The sequence below is a fragment of the Penicillium brevicompactum genome (genome assembly GCF_028827555.1).
Source record: "Penicillium brevicompactum strain IBT 35665 chromosome Unknown utg000007l_segment0_segment0, whole genome shotgun sequence".
Classification (NCBI taxonomy): domain Eukaryota; kingdom Fungi; phylum Ascomycota; class Eurotiomycetes; order Eurotiales; family Aspergillaceae; genus Penicillium; species Penicillium brevicompactum.
In genome coordinates this window covers 739,052-753,214 of record NW_026623210.1, presented here as the reverse complement: position 1 = coordinate 753,214, position 14,163 = coordinate 739,052, and the positions used below count along the sequence as shown (strand labels likewise).

The window sequence follows — 14,163 nt, the reverse complement described above, 5'->3', positions numbered from 1 at the left end:
TCGGTCATAAAATCTTAGAAATACACTGGTATGGCTGAAAAGGGGGTTTACAACTGCCTCATGATCATTGTGTTCAGTGTAAGGGTTGTAGCACCACAATACAAAGTTCCAACGCTCTCAAAGGTTATACCAATTCCGGGTCAGTTTCCGGGAGAGAGATGCCATGTGGTATTTGTATCTGCTGCCTTTTGTAAATTAGTATGTCGCCCGTTGAGCCCCTGAGGATTATAACAAGAGAAAGCCTCAGCTTTCAGTCTGGCTCGCTGTATCACTCGAAGTATGGGACAACTGGGCGAGTCATCCAAAATCACTCAGGACTTCATTTTCCTTTAGTCTACAATCTTTACTTTATTGAATTTTGTTTTCAAATCTTCACATCCACTCTTCAAAGTCACTTCATCTCACAAAAGTCAGGATCGAGTTACTCCCAGGCAGACATGTCCCCCGAAACACCTCACCACCAGATATGTCCATTTGACGCGAGCGTCGCGGCGGGAGAAGAGACTACGAAAAGTCTGCCGAAAATGGAAGGCAGCCCCCAGGACCAAGAAGACATGACCCGAATGGGCAAAATACAGGAGCTGAAGGTACCGGTCTCTATCTTTGGTGTGACATGGAAACCGGTGGCTGACACGTCTGAAGCGCAACTTTCGTCCTCTTGCTGCGTTGAGTTTCTCGGCCGTTCTCCAAGCAACCTGGGAGTTTATACTCATGTAAGCAGATCTCAGAGCCCTGGAGTCCTGGAGAGCACCAGGTCTCCAAGAGCGCATTCTTTTGTCAACAACTCACAGTATCTAGCTCCAACTCTCAAGGTCTCGAAAATGGTGGCCTCGCTGGTATTTTCTGGTCCTACATCTGGACATTCGTTGGATTCGGCTTCATCATCATTTCTCTAGCCGAGATGGCCTCAATGTGAGATCCTGATTAGCCAGACTGTGTTTTTGATCGCGCTCTGACAAATTATGTTTCTCCAACTAGGGCACCAACTTCGGGAGGTCAGTACCATTGGGTTTCGGAGTTTGCCTCGCCTCGCTACCAAAAGTTCTTGAGCTACACAACTGGTGAGTTTCGCCGTGCGACTGTGATCACAATATATTGAGAAGTCCCAGGTTGGATGTCTGTCCTTGCGTGGCAGGCAGGTGCTGCTTCGGGGTCTTTCCTCACCGGGACTATCATTCAAGGGCTCATCACCGTTCGCGAGCCTCGATATGAGCCACACAATTGGCAAGGAACTCTCTTCGTGTTTGCGATGATTGCAGTCATCTATTTCTTCAACGTCTACGCGGCGAGTTGGATGCCGCGAATCCAAAACTTGCTTCTCGCTTTGCATTTGCTATGCTGGGTTGTCGTCGTTGTCGTTCTTTTTGCAATGGCCCCTCACAATCCGGCGAAAAGAGTCTTCACTGAGTTTAATAACGGTGGTAATTGGCCCTCCATGGGCATCAGCTTGATGATTGGGCAGATCACTGCTATCTATGGATCCTTAAGTGCATACTCATATGACATCTCACGCAACTATTCGAAGCTAATTGCTCAAATTTGTCACAGGCTCGGATGCCACCGCACACATGTCTGAGGAGGTTAAGGACGCAGGTCGATACGTACCAATAGCGATTGCGTGGGGATACTTTGGAAACGGAATCTTGGCTCTGGTCATTATCGTTGGCTTTCTTTTTGCCCTGCCATCTGTTCCAGATGCGCTCAGCGACAGCACTGGCTTTCCGTTCCTCTATGTCTTCAAACAGATCTTCTCGACATCTGGTGTGAACGGGCTGACGGCAACCATATTGATCCCGGTCATCTTCAGTAATATTCTCTTCAATGCATCGACGGCCCGTCAAACATATGCTTTTGCACGCGATCGCGGACTGCCCTTCGCAAAATGGATAAGCTGGGTTGATACCAAGCGACGGATCCCAGTACGCGCCATTGCACTCTCATGCTTGGTCAGCGTGTTCTTGTCCCTCATTAATATTGGCTCACTGGTCGCATTTAATGCCATCATATCGCTCAATGTTGCAGCACTGATGTACACATACGCAGTGTCTATCAGTTGCGTGATATATCGGAAGATCGCCTGCCCTGAAACGTTACCATCTCGGCGTTGGAGTCTCGGTCGCTATGGGCTCGCTATCAACATTACAGGGCTCTTGTATGTACTCTTTGCACTTTTCTGGTCTTTCTGGCCACCGAGTCCTTCCCCCAAGGCCAGGGACTTTAACTGGAGCGTTGTGATATTCGCCGGCGTATTCATCATGAGCCTGTTGATGTACATGGCACAAGGCAAGCGACACTATGTCGGACCCGTTGTGACGATTCAACGGCATGATTAAGGCAGGGCTCTATGCTTTATTACTTGAAGCCGCATGCTGCCTCACGAGATGACGAGCATGAAACGACGATATGAATTCACAATTCACTAACGAGAAGTGTTCCTAATACCGGAATTCCAGAGATAGTCTCATAAATGCACATATGTTTCATCTGATAATATGTTCTGAAGCGTATCGAAGTGACCTTATGTGAAGCAAAAGGCTGATACCTTGCTGATATCTATCTCCGCCTGGGCAGGGCCGGTAAATGGCGGTCTGAAGATCAACACACGCGGGATCCGGGCCCACCTGGGCATCAAGAAATGTGACCGAGTAGTTTTGGATCTAGGAAGTAGTATTGTTTCATTTTCTCTTGCATCAATAAGAATCTGAGAGTTTTGGACTAGGCGAGCGAATGCATCTAGGCGCTTTGCCGAGATGATCTCAAGACTGCGCCTCGCGGTTTCGGGCGAGCCCGACTCCCTTGCATCAATCAAGTATTTGTTTCTCCAAATCTCCAACCTACCCCAACATCACTGCCGAAGTGAGTCTGAAGGTGTCTGAGCACATGCCAGATCGACCACTGGCGTGAAGAACCCCCGCATGCTTCATCCCTGTTCAAACTTTCGGGGTATTGACTTCTATACCTAACCCGAGGACAGAATTTAAGTCATGAAATTCAATTGATGCGGTATAGCTAATCTCTATAGTACAAGTTAAGTACTTGGATCACACTCATGGATATGATATATCTCAAACCCTTCCAAGGGTAGAAGCTGTCCACGGCATTCGATGGCAGCATTATTCCTCCTCGCTCTCCCCTTTCCAACATAACCACGCAACAAGAATAAGCGACTTAAAGATCGCGGCAGTCCACAGAGCACCCATCATTCCGATGGAGCTATGAGCCCACAAACCTCCTAGAACAACCCCCAAGAGCAAACATAGGACAGCCCCAAATCGCCGCTTCTCTTCCGCGTTTCCAACCACTTTGGTGGATAATAAATCCGGATGTGAGAACAAATCACAGTAGATACTCGTCAAAACCACACTAGTCAAGCCATTGAAGCTCAAAACACGACTTGTCACAGCCTGCCCGCTACTCTGGAATGCTACCAAAGCGAGCGGCGCAAGGACCAGCCAACTCAAGGGCGCATCGCGAGCAGGTCGGAAGATGGTGACAATCAGTGCGGCAAGGGAGACACAGACAGTCTGTGCAAAGAAAGACGCACAGAGCACCCATCTACGCCTAGCCGGGAAAACGCGGTGGAAGGCGGAGAAGCAGAGCGAGCCAAGACAAAAGCCCGCGATGGACACCCCGGATTTGATCCAGCGATCGTCATTGGTGCCAACAAGTCCCAGCCCAAAGTAAACGGTGTTGCCTGTCTGCATGCTGACAAATGAGCCCCAGATGAATACGGCGGAGCTGTCGAGGAGACCGGTGATGATGTAGCAGAAAAGCAAGACTAGGTCCCCATTCGTGGGATCAAGCTCATTGCGCAGGTATTTGCCTAGGCGCCTGGGAGGGGCCGGTCCGGGGGTCCCCAGGAGAGGATCTTGTTCGCGCGACATAGTGACAGTTGCTTCAGAGCTGGAGAGAAGAAGGTCTTTATGTAAGGAGCTCTAGATCGTGAAAAGTCGAAATCTCCGCACGAAAATGCCGTCTGCGTCATGGCTCCACTTGGTGGAGAAGTGCCGAGGTATGCAATCAAATAGAAAAAGAATCCCCAGCGTCTCCAAAGCAATTAAGCTTTTGATCAAAAGTTGGGGTTTCCATTTGGGGGTCGGGAATGTCGGAAATCTGACGTCGTTTGACTGCGGAGAATATTCCAAAGTACTTAGGCTTCCCGTTCCTTGCTCCCTGTAGTGTAACCAGTTCGTTTCTCAACATGCAGCTCCTTCACTTGATGAACCTGGTACTTATCCAGGTCGCATGCGCTGCACCTGCTCCAGATAAAAGTTTCCAACACGATATTCAACAGCTTCTGCGTATTCCAGCAGGTCAACCATTCCACCAACAGCCGATTTCGCAAGAACCCGTCTCCCACAACCCACCCTTTTCACCAGGCCATCGTGATCCATATGACCACAAGGTCGACTCCGTGGGAGATGATCGACAGCCACTTCCTTTTAGAAATGGAGATGGCACGACGGTGATGGGACCGCGGAACAGGGACCGCGAGCGTCAAAATCCCGATTTGGTCCGCCCTCCAAGTACTGATCATGGCAGTATGCCTAACATGAGATGGAGTTTCGCCGATTCGCACATTCGTATCGAGGTAAGTTGGCTGGCTCAGGCAATCGAGAGGGTTCGCTGACAGTAGAAATCACAGGAAGGAGGTTGGACGCGTCAGACTACCATTCGAGAGCTGCCCACCAGCCGTGAGCTAGCTGGTGTGAACATGCGTCTTGATCAGGGAGTTATCCGCGAGCTTCACTGGCATACCGAAGCTGAATGGGCCTATGTCCTCGCCGGCAAAGTGCGAGTCACTGCGTTAGACACTGAAGGCGGCAGCTTCATGGATGATCTGGAAGCCGGGGATTTGTGGTACTTCCCTGCTGGACACCCTCACTCCCTTCAAGGTCTAGGAGAGAACGGTACAGAGTTCCTGTTAATTTTCGACAATGGACACTTCTCCGAAGAATCTACTTTTATTTTGACCGACTGGATGGGTACGATCACTCTTTCCATCACTCACACAAGCCACCCAGACTAACTCGATCATCTAGCACATACCCCCAAGGCAGTTCTAGCGGAGAACTTCCGCATCGCAGCCGACAAGTTCGACAAGATCCCCACATCCGAAAAATATATCTTCAAGGGAACCAACCCTGGCAGCATCGAACATGAAAAGCCCCGGGGCTTCAAGAAGTCGAAGATCAACTTCACACACCACATGCACGATCAAAAACCCATTGAAACATCTGGTGGTCGTGTCCGTATCACAGACTCATCTATCTTCCCCATCTCCAAGACAGTGTCCGCAGCACACCTCGAGATCGCGCCGGGCGCTCTACGAGAAATGCACTGGCACCCGAACGCCGACGAGTGGACATATTTCAAGAAAGGCCGAGCGCGAGTTACGATCTTCGCTGCCGAAGGTAATGCCCGGACGTTCAACTATATGGCCGGTGATGTGGGAATCGTACCTCGCAACATGGGCCATTATGTGGAGAACCTCAGCGACGATGAGCCTCTGGAAATCCTTGAAATCTTCCGGTCGGATGCATTCCAGGATTTCTCGTTGGCTCAATGGCTTGGAAGAACTCCTCCTCGTATGATTGCTGATCATCTATACGCGTCGGATCCTGATTTGGCCGAGGAATTCTTAAAGAAGATTGAAGATGCAGAGAAGGATCCCATCAAAGATACCATCTAGTTTGGTCTTTATTTGGGAGAGAGGGTGGCGACCCATGTATTTCACCCCCCACATAGCTGAAGTCTTATGTAGTTTGCGTCAAATATTGCTTGTGTTGCTTGTCAATTTTCTCGTAACGTTCTCCTACCAATAATCCCAAGGTTTGAATTGTCTGACACCATCTGTCGAGTAAGACACATAACAAACATACCAACGTCTTTCTTCCTCCTTCCTTTACCATTTTTCCTTTCTTTTCCTTTCAGTTTTCTTTTAAAAAAAAGAGTGGATGGCCTCTCAATGTTAAGAGGAGATGTAAAAAAATTCCGACCACGTCGAGACTCGAACTCGAAACCTTTCGCTAAATGAACCACCTTTTAGGAGGCGAACGCGCTACCATTGCGCCACGCAGCCGATGGAACTTCCCTTTCCCATCGTATCATGCAACTCGACCAAATGACGCTTGACTGACCATGTTGAACGACACCCTGTCGTTGGAAATATTTCATTGGACATGAGCCCGGCTCTGCCAACACTTGGAAATGAATTTGCTTTCTCAAGGTTAAGATGCAGATCCAGTACCACAAGATACTTACTCAACAGAGAAGTTTTATTGAACGGAAGCCTTCAATAATAAGTGTCAACTAAGGGTTATAAATAGGGGGCATGGTGCCGATCACAGGGACTAATTGCCAGCAAACCTTCAAAACAGCCACACATCAAAGTATACGAAAATAACCAGAAACGTGTTTTCCCATGCACTAGAAGAGAGTAGGGGTTATTATAATTTGTGACACTTTGAGTATAGTACTTTGGTTCTGCATATCAACTGAAGTCAATGGTAGGGAGATCAGACATATGCAACTTTGAACTTCCATATGGCCTCAGCGTAGCGTTGAAAGGTCGCCCAATGCAATACCTGTCTTCCTTGGCTGGCGGTGCTGCCGGTACGGCATCTTTAAAAAGAGGCCAGTCGATCAAACACGCCTTAGCGGTGACAAACATCGGCAGCTTCCCGTCATCAAATGTAGGTGAAGGCAAAGGGCCGTCTCCAGCATGGAATCTCAGAGTGGAGGGATCGATTGCAACATTCCACTCGGTGCCGTTGGTCATCATGTGGTCCTGCATGTTTGACGGGTATGTTCCTTCAGGGTACGCCTGGTGTGGATCGGAGTATAGTTTGGGGGGTCCGCTTGTGATGACCGGTGAGATGTACAAACTGTACAAAATTGAGCCTTGATAGATTGCGACCGTGTCATTTGCCCGAGAGATAATGCGGAGACCCGCTCCAATCTCGTATTTGATAGTTGTCTGTCCACTTGTAACCTGGACCTTGGCTAGGCTTGTCTGGGTGTCGACCGAAGAAGAGGCACCGTTGATTTTGATGCCCGTAGACCACTCTGGAACTCGGAGGTAGAAGTCAAAGTCTGTGTCGCTGTTTACCGTGTAAGACAGCGTGGTACTGAATGGATAATCCGTTTGACAATCCACGGCCACAGCCTTTCCACCAATCTGGGCCTTTGCCTGGCCGGGACTAAGAAGTGCATGAACAAGCCCCCTTTCTCCATTTTTGAGATAGCTGTACATGGTGAATTTCGGGAATCCTTGCGGATGATTGACAGTGCAGCAAGGATAATTCGGCTCAATACCAAATGTCTGCCCGACGCTGTTGACGTTCCAAAAGGGCGTAGCAGAGAGGTTTTTGGAGAATGGCTGATTCGGTTCAGTCATGTATTGATGCGAAGTCCAATCCGGCCACATGGCCGCTGGCAAGGCATTGAAAGCAGCCAACTCTGCGCGGTCCGCATAACTGGGATCACCGATTGCAAAATAGTTATAGGCGAGCGAATAGATGACCTCGACGTGAGTGCAGAGCTCTGAGCCGTAGTATGGACTCAGACCAGCAAGACGCTCATCTGCCAAAATGGTGCCGGAGGCCGCGCCGTGGTACTTGAATGTCCAATCGACACCATTTCTGGCCGTCGTGAGGAGGCTTTCATTTCGATTCGACCGTCTGAAGACAGCTGCATATTTCAAAGCCTCGGCGACAGTTACCCCGTGGAGGAAGGGCCACTGCTCACTGGCCACGGAGTCAGGGATGGTGTTGAGGTCGTCTTTAATATAGCTCTGCTCTGTATACCACCCTTCCCATCGGAAAGAATATTGATGGATCATGTCAATATTTCCTTTCAAGATATCGGTCTGATTTCCTGGGTGGTGATCAAGCAGCCACTGCAGACTGACAACCATATCTGGCGAACGAGTGCGAAACCAGACATAATCATCGGCACCAGCTTTATCACCATCGTGATAGATCATGCCGGTTCCATTGTTCTTGAGCATGGTATGCATGAGTCCGTTGAATCTGTAAAGGGCATCGAGGATAGGCTTTTCATAAGTTTCAGGATCAGCCTCCACGAGATTGGTCAAGCCAAGGAAGACCAATGTTCGCGCCCAGATGAGCCGCTTCCCGGATTCAATGGTCTCAGGACCGATCCAGCCATCAGGCTGGACGAGATCGAGAATCTTGCTGACAACCGTGTGGACATCATTCTTGAGTCTCTCGTCTTGTAGAGTGTATGCCAGAGGCACTATGGCATTTAGCCAATATGGAAGTCCTTCATTCAATTGGCTGTACTCCTGGTCGCCGCCAATCCACGAGGAGTTGGAGACATAGCGAAAGAAGTCATAGAGATGTCTGTATGTTGTCAGAATGTTCTAAGGTCAGAGATACAAATGATTGAGAGCTTTATTACCCTCCCAACCCCGACGCCGAGGCTTCAAGCTCTGTCTTCAGCCACCCATTTGCTGTGATACTGCCAAGAGGCAGGGGATCGAACTTGAAAGGCAAAACTATTCGCGGTCATCAACTTGTTGGACTCAGAAAGGCAACCTCGGACACCCACGATAATCATCTCTTGATTGGACACTCGTACAACCGATTGGCAGCGCGAATAACACAGCGTGAAATAACCTCATGGTCGGAGAGTTGTTGAGAGACTTCTAGAGCTTGTGTTTGCAGGTCAAGACTTCCCTTTTCAAGACATCGCGCCGTAAATAAATACCAGGTCGTCCACTTGGAAAGAACAAAGCCAATGCGGGTGTAACATGGCCTAGCGATGGGAAGCACTGCTCAGGTGAATTGTTTATCGAATGAGGGGAAATGTTACATTCCCTAAGTCCGTGCGTACATGCCGATCTATAACTCCGAATCTGAGAGGTTCGCGTTTCGCGGTGCTGCGGGCGAGGGATTGAGCCCCAACGTCTTGCCTTGAAAGAAAAAGATTGACATGAAAGTATCTAGATTATATACACGGCCATGAAACATGTCTTCAATTAATTTGAGTTTTGGGGATTTTTGTTTGTGGAAATTTGCACCGTAGATCGACTAGAAGTGGATGACGGTGTTGTTCTCCTGTCGAACGAACTGCAGGAACTCATCTAGGTCGTGGTTCTTCGGGGTGCCGACGACGAAGACCGCGGGCTTTCCATATGGAGCTGACACACGAGCAGTTTGGCCACCGTGGTACTTCTTTCCAGACCACACGTGAGTGTAAGTCTCGTTCTTGCCGGGGAAGTAGACCTTCACGCTAGTGCGACCGGGATCAAGGACCGGCGCCACGTACAGGTCTGAGCCAAGGTAGAAGCTCTCATAGCTGATAGCCTTCGCCACGCGGTCAGTGGGGTGGTAGATGACAGGCATGCGGAGCAAGGGCCATCCCAGCTTCTTGCTCTCGGTGTCCAAGATACGACGGCGGTAGGTGGCCAGACTGGCAAACATGCGGGCGTTGTAACTGAACCAGGAGTAGGTAGTAGAGTTGGAGTAAAACTGCGCGTTCACCTGGGGAACGTTACCCTCGTGGGTACGGAAAACAGCACTGGACACGGCGGAAAGCTCTCCCCAGCGACCGAGAAGCTCGGAGGAGCGGTTAACAACACCGTTGCTGTCCCATGTAGTGGTGTATCCACCGATCTCAGTGTGGCCATGAGCGTATCCGGACAGACCCATGTGGCCCATGACAGTGATAGAGGATTTGATGCCATCATTGACACCCCAGTTGGTGTCCTGGTCACCGGCCCAGTAGAGGTTCATGTACCGGTTGGAAGCCATAGCCGACGAGCGGTGGAAGAGGATGGAGTCCGAGAACTGGGACACATTCTTACCAATCCAGTGGTGGAGAGCAGCCCACTGGCGAGGGTACGCGTTGTGGTAGAAGAAGGGGTCGATGCTCTTGTTGGCGAAACGGGTGTCCTTGTAGATGGGTGTGTACTCGCCGAAGTCGGTCATGAAGCCGGAGATGTTGGCATTCCAAACCTGGTCCAGCAAGACTTCCTTGAACCAAGATCGTCCAGCGGGGTTGGTGAGATCAAGGATACCAGCATCAAGGCCGGGACCACTGGAAATGACAGAGGTGTCGTTGGTAGTGGAGTTTTGAATCATGTATCCGAAGCGAGTGGCCTCATCATAGAGGTTAGAGCGGTAGCCATCAGGCTTGCTGCTGACGTTGGCCAGGAACGGGTTGATGTACGCCAGAGTGCGGACGTTGTGCTCGTCGCGAAGAGCTTGCACAAACTTGTTCCAAGTAGGATATAGCTTTTCGTCGTTCTCCCAGTTCCACCAGAGACGAGAGACATTCAGAGACATGTAAGACACACTCTGGGAGTGGGTGCCGGACCAATCCTGCAACCAAACAGCGGCGACGGGACAGTCGAGCTTGAGACCCTGCTCGACTACACGGTTGACCTTGGATTGACCACCTTGAATACCGAGCACGGCACCGGTATCAACCCATTTGGGCAGGGCAGGCATCTTGCCGGTGTACTCGGTCAACATGGAAATACCGTTAAGCATATCCTTGGCTTGCATAAGGTAGCCATCAACAGTCAGGGCATCATAGCGCACAGTGACTGCACTGGGTTTGGTGAAGTCAAAGTTGGTGTAGGCAGAGCTCTCCTGGGTCAGGTGGAACACCCGGGCATCGGAGCTGATGTACTGAGGAACGGCAGAGTAGGCTGTGAACTGATCTCCACCGGCGAAGAAGCTGTCCTTGCTCTCCAAGTCGGTGGTAGGCTGGTCACCACGACCGACACCCTGCTCACGGGAAAAGATTGGGACAGACTGATTCTTGTAGGAAGCGAAAGATCCTTGAGCACCGAGACCGTAGAAGTCCTCATTGGGCGAAGATCGGTAGGTGAGGAAAACCTTCGTGGCAGCATCCGACGAAGATCCAGGCTTAACGTTGACGTTGAAGGCAATGCGATCGGGGAATTGAGATGGAACCCAGAATGCGACAGAGAATTCGGGGCTAGCATCACCACAGCCGGTGAGCTGACCCTCGATGACTGCAGCATGAGCATTGGCACTGCCGTGCCAGGAGCGGAGGGCAACATTGGTAATCTTCTGACCGCTGCACTTGTTGTGGTCGACTTCGTTGATCTTGAAGTTGCCGTTGGCGGCGATGACCTCGTCATCTCCTGCACTGGCACTAAGGAAGCTTTGACCTGGAACAGTGTCCCAGATAGTCTGACCATCCTGAACAATAGACAAACGATTGGTGCTGTTGTTCACCGTGAGCTCAAATCCATTTCCGAGGTTCCATGGGGCATGGACGGCGAAAGACGGAGCCGCAAGAGAGGCCCAGAGCCAGAGATTGGGAGCGCGCATCTTGGAATGAGTTAGACGAAGCAAGCAGCCGGTCTGTGGTTCCCAGATGGGGTTTTAAAGCTCCGCGGTCTCCGGCGATGTATTGTCTGCAGAACCCGCTGATGACATAGGAGGAGCATGCCAGTCCCACTTGGCGCCATCGTGGTTCTCCTCGGCGTCGGCAGTGTAGTTGAATTGGCCCAATCAAGGCGAATCTGACCCTGTTTCTGAGGTGATCATCCCATTTTATGACCTTTGTCGGTCGTGCCAAATTGTAACGGAAGAATAGGCTCCACAGCCGACAGTCCAGTCGGCTCGTCGCGTAATCTCGTTCGGCAAGCTGCCGATGGTTCCCTCATAAACGCATACCCGACCGCCGTGTGACAAATGAAATCTGGGGTTTCGCGGGATGTACTCGGAACCCGCCCGACACGCCAATACCTAGCGTTAAGTACGATTGAGCAAACAGACATGCTTCGGATGTGGAAGATTGGTAATGCGGAGGAAGAAACGGGTGGGAGAATGTGGAGCCGGGGACTCCGCACTCTTCTTTTCAGTCTCCGAGGCACTTTTTCCTCTTCAGCCGACCGAGATCACGTCTTAAACGCTAAAATGGTATACTTCATGCGTCAGTTTATTAAATTGCTTGTTGCTATACTCATATCCATAGTATCTCGGTGCCTTTGCATTACTGCTGATTAGTCCCCCTTATGAGGCACTTTCACAAGCTGATGAGCCGTAGCGCCATTCTCTAGTTTGAGGACCGTCTGGTGCCACCGGAACCCTTGGAGTCGGGGGAGAAGCTTGATCCAGACATAGTAGTAAACTCCACACGTAGCGATGCTGCACGAGTCAGTCGTTGACAATGCCGAGGTTTCTCCGGGACAGAACTTACATTCCAAGAGCCACAGCGCAATATGTCGCATACCAAAAGCTCACATCGCCTCCAGTGGCTCCAGTACTAGGTGGATACCATGGCATGACCACCATATAAAGATGCGAGAGAATAGCGAATGCGATGGTTACGTGCCAAGCCTGATAATCGGGGGCTGGTAAATTCAGACGCTTACGACGGATTCGAGTGACCAGCAGCCCTATGGTGAGCAGTAAACCGAAAAAGGATGCTGGGTAAACACCAAGATTCACGACTGATTGTTTCGTTAGTGGCCGAGAAAACACTTCCCCACGCGCAGGAGGACAACATACTGAAGTTGAAGGCATCACCGGCGGGCGGCGCCAAAATCATCACCACAGTAAGTCCCCATTTCACCAAGTAAGGACCGAGTGGCGTTCCAAAGGGCTTTGTGGAAGTCCAGAATGAGGTGAATGGCAAAACACCTTGCCTAGAAACAACATGTTAGACAATCGGAAGCTGCACGTTGAGGCGTTCTACCAACCTTCCACATTCTCGTAGCATACGGGACTGGCCAATGAGAACGGCGAGCAGATTTCCAAACGCGCTTAGGCAGATCAGAAAGTTCAGCGCCGAAGCAGCACTCCCAGTTCCATACACCTTCTCAAAGAAGAGACCAGCAGCAACGACCTTTGATTCAATGACCTCTTCTTTTGTCGCAGCACTGAAGTAGGCTATGTTTGCCAGGATGTATAGCGTCGCTGTTGCACCCAACGACAACGGGGCACTCCACCTCAATGTTTTGACAGGGTGCTGACCTTGTTTAGCTGGATTTCGATTGCAAACGGCTTGAATACAACTCACTCGGACTTCGTTGACCACATTGAAGGCATTTTCATAGCCTGCATATGAAAACCATACTTTGGTCAATGCGTTCGTAGCTCCATAGGCGGTGGCCGCATCACTGCCATCGAAGGCATTTCGGAAGTTGGCCTTGGGATCTTTGACTGAGGTATGCCCTCCGAGAACAACCAACCCGCTGATTCCAATACTGTCGAAACATATCGAGTCAGTAGATTTCTAGAAGGCTGCTTGGGGTGTTGCTGATTGGATCTTACAATATCAAGGTGATGAGCTTTACTAGTCCGATTGCATTTGCCAATCTGAGAGACCATCTGGTATTGAACGCGAGCACTGTCTCAATAAAGAAGGATTAGTCTTCTCTGCAACAGAGGCCCCGGAGTATACCTCGGTTTAGCTTGACTGACATAATACTGCAACTGTGTAAGAAGCCACAGCCACCCCTTTGAGTTTCCATGGTGTAGCTTCCGAGTCAGCGAGCTTGAATAGATATTGTGCCAAAACTGTACGGATATGTTAGCTCGCAAGCCAGATGCAGGCACTAAGGTAAACCCACCAACAGCATTGCTACTGCTGAATGAGAAAAGCACAGTCTGCATTGCGAAAACAGTCGGGAAGAAATACTTCGGTCGTGGGTAGGACTGTTCCAAGTACACCACTTCCGAGCCGGATCGACTAGGGAAGTACGAGGCAAATTCCAGGTAGACAGATAGAGAGCTAGATGCCATCAAGTACCCAATAACCCAATAGAATAATGCAAGGCCCACAGAGCCAGCCCCCTTGACAACACTCGATGCTACACCACAGGTTAGCCAAGTCTGTCCAAATTTGTTACTGTTGAAGTATACATACGCGTTGAAAAGACACCGGTCCCTATCATCTTACTCAGGTTGAGAAAGATAACTGTCACCCATCCAACCGAATAGCCCAACGGGGAGTTGACCTCCACAGGAGCTCCTGACACCTCTTGGTATGTGGCCTTGGTGGTATTCCCACCAACTTGCTGAGTATATCTCAAACTATCGCTGTCGCTAGTGTCATCTTGTGGGCTCGGCTCAACCGATTCTTTCGCGGAATAGTCGTGTCCCATTTTCACACAATTCTTGAGGTACTGGGAAAGATGGCTATTTCTCGAAC

General features: G+C 50.2%; 6 protein-coding genes across 6 annotated transcripts; 2 read left to right on the top strand and 4 right to left on the bottom strand.

Moving 5' to 3' along the window:
* Positions 1-437: 437 nt before the first annotated feature.
* On the top strand, positions 438-2,333 carry N7506_011047 (uncharacterized protein; the record flags this gene model as incomplete). The annotated part of the gene is made up of 6 exons (XM_056960340.1): positions 438-587; positions 643-713; positions 799-912; positions 979-1,061; positions 1,110-1,487; positions 1,549-2,333. 6 exons carry the CDS (start codon positions 438-440, stop codon positions 2,331-2,333), a joined length of 1,581 nt encoding a protein of 526 aa, XP_056806495.1.
* Positions 2,334-3,113: 780 nt separating this feature from the next.
* Positions 3,114-3,884, bottom strand: N7506_011046 (YoaK family protein; the record flags this gene model as incomplete). The annotated part of the gene is made up of 1 exon (XM_056960339.1): positions 3,114-3,884. The coding sequence occupies one exon, from the start codon at positions 3,882-3,884 to the stop codon at positions 3,114-3,116; it is 771 nt and encodes a 256-aa protein (XP_056806494.1).
* Positions 3,885-4,201: 317 nt separating this feature from the next.
* Positions 4,202-5,692, top strand: N7506_011045 (uncharacterized protein; the record flags this gene model as incomplete). The annotated part of the gene is made up of 3 exons (XM_056960338.1): positions 4,202-4,591; positions 4,646-4,985; positions 5,043-5,692. 3 exons carry the CDS (start codon positions 4,202-4,204, stop codon positions 5,690-5,692), a joined length of 1,380 nt encoding a protein of 459 aa, XP_056806493.1.
* An 801-nt stretch (positions 5,693-6,493) lies between these two features.
* N7506_011044 (uncharacterized protein) lies at positions 6,494-8,647 on the bottom strand (the record flags this gene model as incomplete). Its single annotated transcript, XM_056960337.1, has 3 exons — positions 6,494-8,366; positions 8,425-8,521; positions 8,605-8,647. 3 exons carry the CDS (start codon positions 8,645-8,647, stop codon positions 6,494-6,496), a joined length of 2,013 nt encoding a protein of 670 aa, XP_056806492.1.
* Positions 8,648-9,056: 409 nt separating this feature from the next.
* N7506_011043 (uncharacterized protein) lies at positions 9,057-11,333 on the bottom strand (the record flags this gene model as incomplete). The annotated part of the gene is made up of 1 exon (XM_056960336.1): positions 9,057-11,333. One exon carries the CDS (start codon positions 11,331-11,333, stop codon positions 9,057-9,059), a length of 2,277 nt encoding a protein of 758 aa, XP_056806491.1.
* Positions 11,334-12,010: 677 nt separating this feature from the next.
* Positions 12,011-14,116, bottom strand: N7506_011042 (uncharacterized protein; the record flags this gene model as incomplete). Its single annotated transcript, XM_056960335.1, has 9 exons — positions 12,011-12,155; positions 12,208-12,460; positions 12,519-12,655; positions 12,710-12,978; positions 13,030-13,216; positions 13,284-13,359; positions 13,434-13,529; positions 13,583-13,822; positions 13,879-14,116. The coding sequence occupies 9 exons, from the start codon at positions 14,114-14,116 to the stop codon at positions 12,011-12,013; spliced, it is 1,641 nt and encodes a 546-aa protein (XP_056806490.1).
* Positions 14,117-14,163: the final 47 nt, after the last annotated feature.